We start from the raw sequence: 12,037 nt of genomic DNA on the forward strand, positions 1-12,037 counted from the left end.
CGGTCTCAGACTCGCCGCGTGACGGTACCTCACCGGCCCCTAGCGTCTGTGTTACCGCCTCCCTGAGCATACAAATATTTCTTCCTGCGTGTCAGCGTGTTAGTGTCAGTGCTTCTAGTTGTCAGTGCCTCCTCTTGCGTGTCCTGCAGTTTTGTGCCCGTGCGACAGAGCAGGACTCACCACGTCTTTCTCCATGCGCTGGTCCGGCTGCATGGACCCCTGCCTGTTCATATCTAACACAAGGCAGAGGCAGTCAGTCACATATTGTTCAGAACTGACACATCAAGGAAAATGGACAGAAAGATGGTCGTACAGGTCTGTCATGACAGTCTGTCTTGGCTTCCTGATAAACTGTCAAGAAGCCAAGACAGTGCTATCTGTAGACATGGTAGTTTATGTGTGTGTGTGTGTGTGTGTGTAACTGTGTATCTGTGTGTGACAAAAAGAGAAACAGTGAGTTTATATTGTAAGTGTGTCTGTGCTTGTCTGTGTTTGTGTGTGTGTGTGTGTATTTATGTGTGTATCTCTGTGTGACAGAAAGAAAAAGTGTGAGTATATACTGTAAGTGTGTGTCTGTGCTCGTGTGTGTGTGTGTGTATTTATCTGTGTATCTCTGTGTGACAGAAAGAAAAAGTGTGAGTATATACTGTAAGTGTGTGTCTGTGCTTGTGTGTGTGTGTGTGCGTGTACACATGAAAGGGAGTATGGGCGTGCAGCAAGGTTATCATAGTTTTATGTTTATCATTTTATTTTATTCGTATTCTAATTTCATTTACACTTTCTAGGCTAAGTTTCGTTTTATTCAGTTTTGTGTTTTTCAATGTGCTCCAGTATGGTTTAGTTTTAGTTTTTCAACTTATTTAATTTCTATTTTAGTTTGAGACATTTTATTATTTTTTTCCATTTGATTATAACATCAAAAACACACAACAGCTATATATTTGGATTTCTCAACCAACCAATCTGAAGGTACTCCCAAACTGGACTTCAATGTTTTCTTTCAAGTTTCAATTTGACACTAGCCACAACAGGGGTCAGAGTGGGACTGTCCTAGTAGCATCACAATCTCGTGACACAATCACAATTAAAAGAGAAGGGATAATTTTATTCAGTATAATCTCATACACGCTTGCGGCCGGATTAAAAACGAAAACTGAAAATAATGAATGATCACTTTTATTTCATTTTCGTTTTGGAACAGCACAATAGTTTCAGTTTAATTTGAGTTTTTTCACGTAATTTCGTTTTCGTTTTCGTTTCAGTTAACAATAATAGCTCCGCCATTGCATGCAGAATATCAACTCACCTTGCATGCTCATAGAAGGCACCCTGCCCTTCACTCCTGGCCCTGGGCCCTTGGGGGCCAATGGCGGTAATATGGTTTCTCGATGGTGTTTCATCTTTTCCTGGTTGACTCTGAAGAGGAGGAGCAGAAATTAAAGCTAGTCATTGTATCAGAATAAGACGTAGGACTGAAACAGGAGAGCGAAGGAGCGAGCAGGGAAAGCTTACTTCAGGGTCTGTGGGCGCATCTTTTTGCCGTGTTTGTTGTCACCAAGGGCGCTGTCAATGTCAGCGTGGACCATTTCAGCCTGCAGAGGAGGGACAAAAAAAATATTTGGAGAGGGCAAGAGAAAACATTCCATAGCAATCAAACATTATCTTGTGTGCGCGGCACATTCCAGTTCAAAGTTCAGATAGTCTCCACATTGTCAGCTACTTGCACATCATGTGTGCCTGTTGGAGTAAGAAACCATAAAGAATTAAAAAATCAGAGAGAATCACTTAGTAGCACACTGTACATATATACAGTGAGCTCCATAATGTTAGGGACAAAGACATGTTTTTTTTCTTGATTTTGCTTCTGCACTCCGTGTGGTTAAAGTACAAATTCTGAGCTTTCATTTAAATGTATGTTTATATACTTTTGGTTTCACCATGTAAAGATTATAGCACTTTTTATTGCCTCCTTTTCAGGGCACCTTAACGTTTGGGACTTTCATTTTACGTGAAGCAGTTCCTTGAGCATTTCCTCTTGGCCTCTACACTTTGCTCTTGCCATCACGCTGATACAAGTGAATCTTGGTCTCATCTGTCCATATGACCTTTTTCCAGAACTCTGCAGGGTCTGTTAGGTACCTCTTAGCAAAATGTAACCTGGTTGTCCTGTTTTTGAAGTTAAAACACTATTTGCCTCTTGTAGTGTATCCTCTATAGCTCTGTTCATGAAGTATCCCATGGGCAGTAGTCACTGATACATCCATACCTGCCTCCTGAGTGTTTCTGATCTGTCAAACAGGTATTTTGGTGTTTTCTTCAGTATTGTGAGAATTCTTCAGTCATCAAATGTAGAGGTCTTCCTTGGCCTACCAGGTCCTCCGTGATTACTGAACTCATCAGTGCTCTCGTCCTTCTTGAAGACATTCCAAACAGTTGCTTTCGGTAAGCCTAAGGCTTGGCCTATGTCTCTGACTCTTGTTTTTCTTATTTCTCAGCCTCATAATAGTGTCATTGCCTTTCCTTGGCACAACTACAGTCCTTATGTTGACACTAATAACAATGCCAACTGCAATAACAGACTCCATAGGCAAACAAAAATATATCATATACTTGCAGTAAGGAAGAAATTGAACACACCTGACTAATCAGAAACACCCGTGAAGCCATTTGTCCCAGACATTATGGTGCCCTGAAATGAGGGAGGGGGGTGTCTGTGTATAAAACGTAATTTTTCCATGGTGAAACCAACGTATATAAAAATTCCCTTTAATAAAAGATGATAGTCTGAACTTTAACCCCATGTAAATTGTGGAGTTCAGAAAATGTGTCCTCCTTGTCCCAAACATTATGGAGCTCAGTGTATATATATATATATATATATATATACATACACACATACACACAGAGACACATTAGGGATGCAGTGTACCTCTTCATGTACCTCTATCTCTATCTTTCTCTGCATACTTAATATAGTTCCTTACCTCCTCAGTCAGTGTCAGTGTATTGCCTCATCTCTACAAATCCACAAGCAATCCATCATCCCTACTGGTCCCAGTGTACATAGAACACTCAGCTAAAATTTTTCTTAGTGTATGTAGTACAATCTCTCACCTCTACCAGTCTCAGTGTACTTAGTACAATTACTCACCTCCATCAGTCATAATGTACCTAGTACAATGACCTCACCTCCCATAATCTCACAGTAATTAGAACAATCCCTCACATCCATCAGGCATTGTGTACTTAGTAAAACACCTCACATCCCACAATCTCTGTGTGCGTTACACTGCCCCCCACCTCCATTGGTCTAAGTGTAGTCAGTAAGTTCCCTTACCTGGCATAAGTCTGTGTATTTAGTACTGCCCCTCACCTCAGGTTCAGTGCATGTAGTGAAATCCCTCATCTCTATCAGTCTCAGGTTACTCAGTACAATGTACTTCAGTACGTGCCCCTCACCTCCACCTCGTCACAGTGAAAGAAGTGAATGTCGGGCCGGTGCTGTTCGTGGTCCTGGCACACCAGCAGCAGCACGGACGGGTAGCGGGTCTGGTTCAGCACCGTCTGACTCATATGTACCGTGGATAGAGGGAAGTTCTCCAGCTCCTCCTGAGAGAGAGAGAGAGAGAGACACACACACAAAAAAAGAGACAGACATTCGTTTTACCTTGAGCGCTGTACATCAATTCACCTGTAGTGTTAAGGTGAATGTATTGAAAAATAGGCACTGAAGTTGCAAGAAATATGGCAAAGAAGGAGGACTTAGGCTTAGATGTGTGGAGCCAAGTAAACATATTGTGGCAAGAAGGTTATTCCCAGCAGGAAATTGCAAAGAAGCTTAAGATTTCCAGGTGCAGTGTTCGTTACACACTCCAGGATGTGTATCTGCCTTTTCCCAATCATTCCTGGTTCAATGTTGATAGCGCTTGGCTCACTGAAGTCTTTTCGTCTTGTTAACAGCACGTTGCAACAGCTTTTTCACAGATGCACTTCCTTTTAGACCAGCAGATCGTAGTCACCATTTTGTTGTAGTCAGGGAAACTGGTTTCTCTCTGGTTGCGTTGAGTTGTTCCTGTAGCTGTGGTGCAGTTTTATGATGGTTTCTTTTGCTGGACAACACAGGATATTTGTTTTATGCCTCTTGATCTTCCTGTTATTCTATTAACATTAATGTCCATCAGATGGACCCTTCTGAGTGTGTACTGAACACTACACCTGGAAATCTTAAGCTTCTTTGCAATTTCTCACAGGGAATAACCATCTTGCCACAATGTTTACTTGGCTCCATACATCTAAGCCTAAATCTTTTTTCTTCACCATATTTCTTCCAACTATAGTGCCCATTTTACTTTCACTACAGGCTAAAGGTATTTGGCTACCTGTGGTTTTAAAAAACTTAAATAGATAAGATTTCACAAAATTTTATTATATATACTATGTATTATAAACTATTATAAACTAAGTTTATACAGTTTGTTATTCAAGAAATATATTAACTGAATGAATTCTTCACTGCCTAAAGTTCTTTTTTAAACCACAGTTGAACTAATACTTTTGGCCTGTACTGTGTCTCCAAAGCTGTTTCTAAAACTGTACCTTCATGAACAAAAGACAACAATTATGTCATATAAGCATTTGATCTTGATTATTATATGTAGAGCTTTGCCCAGCCTAGGCGGAGCAGCGTTGGGCAGGGTGGAGCCCTTGTTTTTCTGTTAGTTCACAGCAGTAACTTTTATTCAATGATACCGTACATTAAATGTATAAATACGCCATTTTCATATTGCAACTAAATGAGCTTTGCAGATAATGTCTCTCCTGCAAATTATATTTTCAGTAAAATGTAAGGTATAAAGTATAATTGTACAAGTTGATCTATTACTGTATTCTGGCTCCAGATCCAAATTATGAACACTGCTGATTGAATGCTCAGATGCAGCCGCAACAAGGAAACGTTTAACAGTGTTGTGCACTTGCATCTCAGTATGTCTATGGTATTCCACATGAATTCTGGTATAACTGAAAACACTGGAAGCATTCTCAGACATTGCAATTACAGGATTTAGATTGAGCGGTTAACAAAACTGGATTGGAGCTTTCTAGAACCGTGACGCCAATGCCTGGCAGCATAACCCTGGTTTAGTCATTGTGGGAAAGCCACAGTACTGGCAGGTCTATAGGTGTTTCACAATGCAGCTGCCCCAACGACCATGATTAAAGCAGGTCATAAATATTTTAAGAAGCATACAAACCTGCTACTCTACAGCTGTCCAAGACCAGGCTTTAGGACCCCAGCCTCCTAATATGCACATGCTGTTTCGCATTACATTGCAGTATGTTCATTAAGCAGATGCTATTAGCCAAAGCAAATTATGAAAGGAAGCACATAAGGACATTAAGAAGTTTTACAAGAGCCGCAGTAACTACAGAAGAGGACAGTTAGCACCCTTAGTGCCTGTGGCAGTACCGTGCGACAGGAGCAGCCATAACCCTCCATACTATTGGGTATAATAAAGCAGCCTGTCAATCACAGTCACTCGGGGCACCGCTATTCGGTTATCTTGGCTACAGGGGCGGGACTTACCTGTGTGTCACAATCCAGAAGCCGGATAGCCTTGTCGGTGACCTGCAGTAGCATTTCCTGGGTCCAGATCTTGTCTTTAGAGTCCAGCAGTATCAGCTTCTTAATGGCATCATCCACTGTGGCAATGGACTCAGTCTTATCCATCATGAAGGTGGAGAGGTGCTGGAGGAGCAGAGGAATGTTTTGGTTTATCAGGCCTGAGGGAAGGAGCTTGCCTTATTGTGGATATAAAAGAAAGAAAAGTGTACTACTGTTTACAAGAAGAAGTATACTGGATGAGAAATTCAAGGAATTCACATTTAGATTGTACTACACTGTACAGTCAAATGTAAATGCATTTGCATTTGAATGCTACTAAATTAGAGTATTCACCCAAATTGTAGTCTACGCAGTCTATTCATCCAACCTAAAGACATTTGGAATGTATCAGGACATCTGCCCAAAAAGGAACAATCATTAACATAAGATTTGTACTGAACAATAGTATTTTAATTTGGCTGTTTGAACTCTGTTTAGGTTTTAGATGTTCTTTTACAAATAAAGAAACAAATGTGAAAGTACAGTATTCCAAGGGGTAATTTGTCTTTCTTGTGTTTCACGCCATGTTTGGCAAAATAGCATTTTATTTTGTATTTGAAGGAAGGGTATTTGCGTTTTTATTTTCACAGCTACACATTCTGTTTGTTTTTTATAATGAAATTTTTCATTTTTGTTTAAAACAAGACAAATGTATTTGTATTTAAGATTCCATGCTTTTAAGTTAAGCCGGTCTGTGCATATAGCTGGAATTTTATGGTTGGAATTTTGGAGCAGTGCAGATGGAAATAACAGACAGGCGCCATATTCATTAATTCATTTATTCGCACTGCAGTTTCATTTAATTGTCACCACAGCTCTCAATGCTAAATGCTAAACGCCCTTAAACTGCCACCATTTCCTGACTGAAACTGATCTGTTGTATTGACTAATGTTGTGCATGAAGCATATGATCTGGTTAAATTAAAAATAAATTATACTGTACATATTTCACAACTCCAGGTATTATTATCCAAGTGTATATCAATTATATGTACAGATAATCACAGTAATATTGTCAGAGAGATTGCACAAAATTGTAATCTAACACTGTAAACACTGAACGCTGGCATGTGCCAAATATGGTTCACAGCTCCTGTACCTTTATATCTATCTCAAATGAGGAAACTGAATAATTAAATATTAAAAACAAATGCATTACAGTAAAAAATTATCTGTATTTTCACCTAATTAAATAACTGTCACTTACTGCTCGGTCAACTTTAACCGTGACTCATGAACCAAATGAGGAAAAACAAATAACAATAATATTCTAATATTATTCATTGTGATTGTACACAAAATAAAAGGAAGGGCATCAAAGACCATAATCTGCAAAAGAGTGCTTGCTTTGGAAACATCAGTCTTTCTTCTCGCAAGAGCACCTCTCAACCATGCTTTTTGCTGTTTTCAGAATTTACAGAAGGTACTTCAAAGACCCTGAATGGCTATAATCCATACAATGATTTACACATTTTGACCAAAGATAGCATTTCCGCCTGGAGTACAGTTGGCCATGGTCTGTCAAGTAACTCATTACAAGCAATTATAAGCCGGTATACAGGATCCCTTTTAATTGTTAATGCTTAGTTACTGGCCATGCGTGCACACAGGCCACATAACTCTTATCACAGCCTTCCTCAGTTACAGCAGGTTTTCGTTCCAACCACACATATCAAGTCAACCAGCTCAACCAATCAGACTCAACATCCTGTCTGAATCAACTCCACATTGTTCTCCACATTTGTGAGACAGTAGACAATTTAAGGAGTGCAAAGATGCCTGTTGAACCGCAGACCTAAAGAAAATAAAGGACTCTGATGCTACTTTGCTAAACTATCACAGCCCTACACAGCCCCACACAGTAATATGGGTTGCCTACTTTGGTCACCTGGCTGGAGTGAGTTCGTGGACAGGGGAGGGGGGGGACTGAGATAATAGACCAGGGGGTCAGGAAATCAAGACTGCAGACCAGGGAGGGGGGGGGCTAAGATTGTTGATCGGGGGGGGGGGTCAAAGATAGGTAGCCAATCGACAGTCTCTGTAATAATTATGAACCGAAATATCTTTGTCCCGCAAGCTGGTACATAATCAGCTTTGGTTTTAGCCGTGGTCATTTTGTTTGCCGTGAGACAGAGCCTGAAGCGTGTGTCTCGCATCGAAAGCATGAGAGTAGGCAACCCCGACAGTGATACTGCCCGATTCATGAGCTGCATATCAGAAACATTTAACATCTGGAAGCACACTGCCCAGTCTGCAAACATAACATGCTTAGCCCATCCCTGTTGCCTGGGATTTGGTCCAGGGCTCGCCCATCGCATTGTGTTTGCAAACTGGGACGTGTGTTACCACATATTCCACGTTTAGTACAATGAATTGGGAAATAAAAACTAGATGAATCAAACAAGGAAACTGCATGAGGATTGGCTTTGCTGAGATTGACTCCTACAGGTATAGCAGGGCAAAGGACACGCCACCTCTGACAACGCAATAAGGAGTTCGCAATTTCAGCCAGGGCTTCGGTCAATGTTTACAATGCAGAATAGTTACTGTAATGATGCGTCTCAGTATGTAGATTAAGTGCATCAACCGGTCAACACGGTTGAGTGCTTCCCGTCTCCACAGGTCTCAGTACAACTTAACAGCACACAATTTCCCCATGGAAGATGTGTGTCGGTGCAGGTCAACCGGCCTGATGGGTCTTTTAACCGCACAATCAAACATTAACCCACATGTCAGCCTTTGGCTGAGTTCAGATAAAAGCAATCCCATTTTACAGCCGTCCCTCTCTTCGGTTCCAAACAGGCAACCGGAAAGAACGAAAACCGAAAGTCAAAGGAAATTTTAAAACGAGCAGAGAGCATCGGAGAGCCACAGAGGTAGAAGGAGGGCAGGATCAAAGTGAGAGAAGACAGCAGGTAGAGAGAGAAAAGGAGAAGTCTCACCTCCACATGATACTGTGATGTTTCCTGCATGATGACGTTGGAGTTTGAATATTTCTTTCGCTGCTCTGTGAGGTGAAGAGAGAAAAATCTGAGGAAGTAAGTCTCACACACACACACACACACACAAACACACAATGTAAACCCACCCACACACACACACACAAGCTCACAGCAGATAATTCAGGTACGCAGACTGTACACAAAAGCGGTAACACTGACTTGATCCCCACATGTTGCTCCTTGCGGTTCACGGCAAGCGTAGAGTGCAAAGACTGAGACGCAGGAGTCTCACTCAGAGCAATAAGGAAATGAAGCGGATCGCAAGTATCTGACCCGCGAGTGTGCACGCACGTACACACACACACACACACACACACACACACGCACGTGCGCGCCCTCCGCGCAAACAAGCCTGCCGCGCACACAGGCGGGCTCCTCCGCAGTCTCGCTGGGGAAAGCGAACCCTTTCTGGACGGGGCTGGCGTAGGCTAGCGCTCCGACGGGTTTATAGCGTGTCTCATTTTCGCACACAAAGCGCCCTGACCTCCCTTGTTTTGATTCGGAATACCTTCTTCTTCGTGTCCGCAGAGGCGTTTCAACGTACACAATAGGGTCCGACCTTCTTAAAGTACAACAACGTCGACAATGTAAACGGGACGTAGGACATTTCAAACAGAAAATTTTAAATCAATGCAGCTTTTTAAATCTCCTTTGGCCCGATCCTAATGTTGTGCGTAGGCTTTAGTATTTTGAGAATCACTCCCTCCTCTGCACGCTTATAAAACTAATAGCGTGCACTATTGTGCTTTCTGTGATCCCATCTTCATTAAACGCCCTCTTTTTAACAAGGACCACTGCTAAACGTCCAGGGCGTATTGTAGCAGCTTTGTAGAGGGGAACAGATCACCTCTTCACTGGCAGGTGCTTTTGAGTGCCTAATGCACCACGGTCTGAACAGGGACAATAGCTTGCATTTTCACTAATACAACCACACATTAAAATGATAAATCTCCACCAGCACTCCTTTACCTGGCTCCACCCTGCCCACCCCTGCCCCACCTGGGCTGGGCAAAGCTCTATAATGTTCAAGACCAAAACTGGTATTTCTGTTGCCAACTGAGCTATGCTCATGGTAGTAGTTCTAACTGTCGTGCCATTCGTGTGGCGTAAAATTTGGATCACGTTCAAAACTTTTATAACCTGGATTAAATGTTTAAAGGTCAAATGATAAGTACTGTGTGTAGAGCATTAATATTAAGCTGGTGAATTATGGCAGAATTCCTTGTTAGTAATAAAGCTGTTTGATTAGTTTTACACATAATGATACATTTGTAACCTTTAAACAAATTAATTAGCAATATAAATATCAATTGTTTGGGGCATCAAGATGGTTCACTCTAAACAATATTCCTTGGTTTGTGTTTCAAGTACTGACTATAATCTGATAGATAGTTAAGTTAAATAGAGTGAGGTGATTTCATGTACTTTATTACACTTCTCAGAAGACATTTGATACACAAAGTCCAACTGGATATGCGCTGACAGGCTGAAATGCGATTATTCAGGCATTCCATTCGCATTGTAAAAGTATGGCAATTAACATTGGAGTTTAACTCCAAAAACAAAAACATTAAGCAAACAAACAGACTTAATCAAATAAGGCTTTCTACAGCATGCTGGTAAATTTGTTGGAAAGCAGTACAGATGGCTAAACCGTTACTAAATGTGAGATCCACTCAGATCTAATGGCTAAATAATTGATGTGCCCCCAATAAACCGATTGTGGCTAAAGAACAGCAGATCAGTGACACCCAGGTATGCCACATGCTGATCCTGGGAGAAACATCTCATCCTGTTTTCCTCCTTAAAGAAGTGCAGTAAAATTTTACAGTAAATTACTGGTAACCATGTTGCCAGAACTTTACCATGTAAAAAATGGTAACAATATGTAGCAGGCTGTGCATCTAACAAATGTTATATGTATTAATGTTTCACTGTAAATAATACAAGTATTTGCATTTCAGCTGTTTACAGTTTCATACCTTCAGTATCTTACAGATTACTATAAAATTCACAGACATTTTGCTTCACATGGCAGAAGCCCACAGTCAGCAGGGTGGTGCTTTCTTTCACACCGTGATTATGTAACACTCAATGGGCATTTACGCATAATAACTTAGTCAAACTAATTAAATGCCCATTGTATTATATCTCACAAAGTACATTGCATTTTACATATACTATATGGTGCTGCCCATTGCTCTACACTGCTGTCCGCCAGTACTGATGTGAATACATGCTGAGCAGGTAGTACACAGGTAGGCAAGGATTGCTTCTCCTCACAGTCTTGACCAGTGTGAGTCCAATAGAAGCAATAGGGCTAGATGCAAGAGTTGACTATAGAGGATTTCCTTATCTATATCAGGCTCTCTACAGTTAGCTTTAAACGAAGACTGATGTACCTCTATTATCTTTTCACAGTGTACTTGCTTGATTTTAAAATCCACAATCGTGACCTTTGACCTTTCAGTGTTTTTGCTATCACTCAACCCTACCAGTCTGTGCATTAATGAACATAAATTAATTTTATTCTTAAAAAGAATCATGAATTACCTTACAGAAACCACAACCAGTCAGTCTGCAGAGGTCTGCTGAGTTCTTTTTGTTAAAAGCAGTGGTCATCAAGTAATGGTGACTTCCTGGATACTGAATGTAATCAAGCCAAATGAATGGGTGAGGCAGTTATTTGACAAAGCAGGACTAGACACCATAACTGCAAGTTACCTTGAGATGTCACAATGCGCATTCATGGGTGAACTCTATTTCACAACAATAGTCTACCGTAATTCAGTTATCTTGACTAGGCTGTCAAAGGGAACTAAGTACATGTTACAGGCATGTTAAGCCATTAAAGGCATAGAAGATACAAACAATTGACTTGGGAAAAGATGTCCAGTGGACAATTTGAACTTGAACAGTGATACAAGGAATTTGGGGACATTCTTCATTAAATGTGAAAAAAAATACTGAAGGGGCTGGGTAGGAGAATATAGGCACAGGTATTAAGCAAATTTTAAAATAGAAGATAAGCACAGAAAAAAAAGAATATTCTTATTTCCTGTGTGATTCTGCAAATCAATTACATCTTAAGCAAATTAAAATTTGAATCATTTTTTAAAACAACGTACTTTTATTTAGAATTTTCTACCACTCCACACACCTGTTGCTCAAGCTAGTTTCATTATATGCTTGCAAAGCAAAAATTCAGCCATTTTTAACGTATGCAAAGTAGTCTAATTTGTACAGTAACTGTAATTAAAGTAGCACTGAATTGTCAAGGACTACTTTTTTAAAAATAACAGCAACTTGTATAATCTGTAGTGTAGGATACGTAGTGTTTAGATTCTGGCCTTAGAGAGGGAAACAGTAAATA

General features: G+C 40.6%; 2 protein-coding genes across 5 annotated transcripts in view; both read right to left on the minus strand.

Annotated features, from left to right (window-relative positions):
* sdhaf2 (succinate dehydrogenase complex assembly factor 2) overlaps positions 1-12,037 on the minus strand; it is an 89,385-nt gene that overhangs the window by 52,260 nt on the left and 25,088 nt on the right. The gene's annotated exons all lie outside the window — the stretch shown is intronic.
* LOC135255109 (epidermal growth factor receptor kinase substrate 8-like protein 2) overlaps positions 1-12,037 on the minus strand; it is a 48,383-nt gene that overhangs the window by 11,808 nt on the left and 24,538 nt on the right. For 3 of the 4 annotated variants that reach the window (XM_064335867.1, XM_064335866.1, XM_064335869.1), the window contains 6 exons: positions 8,605-8,669; positions 5,585-5,746; positions 3,460-3,609; positions 1,513-1,592; positions 1,307-1,416; positions 181-233 (listed from right to left, as the gene is read on the minus strand). In XM_064335867.1, coding sequence (XP_064191937.1) covers positions 181-233; positions 1,307-1,416; positions 1,513-1,592; positions 3,460-3,609; positions 5,585-5,746; positions 8,605-8,669 — 620 coding nt within the window. Of the gene's footprint in view, positions 1-180; positions 234-1,306; positions 1,417-1,512; positions 1,593-3,459; positions 3,610-5,584; positions 5,747-8,604; positions 8,670-8,823; positions 8,956-12,037 lie in introns of those variants that run through there. The other variant, XM_064335868.1, reaches the window with a different exon arrangement.

This window comes from Anguilla rostrata, chromosome 5, assembly GCF_018555375.3.
Source record: "Anguilla rostrata isolate EN2019 chromosome 5, ASM1855537v3, whole genome shotgun sequence".
In the NCBI taxonomy this organism is placed as follows: domain Eukaryota; kingdom Metazoa; phylum Chordata; class Actinopteri; order Anguilliformes; family Anguillidae; genus Anguilla; species Anguilla rostrata.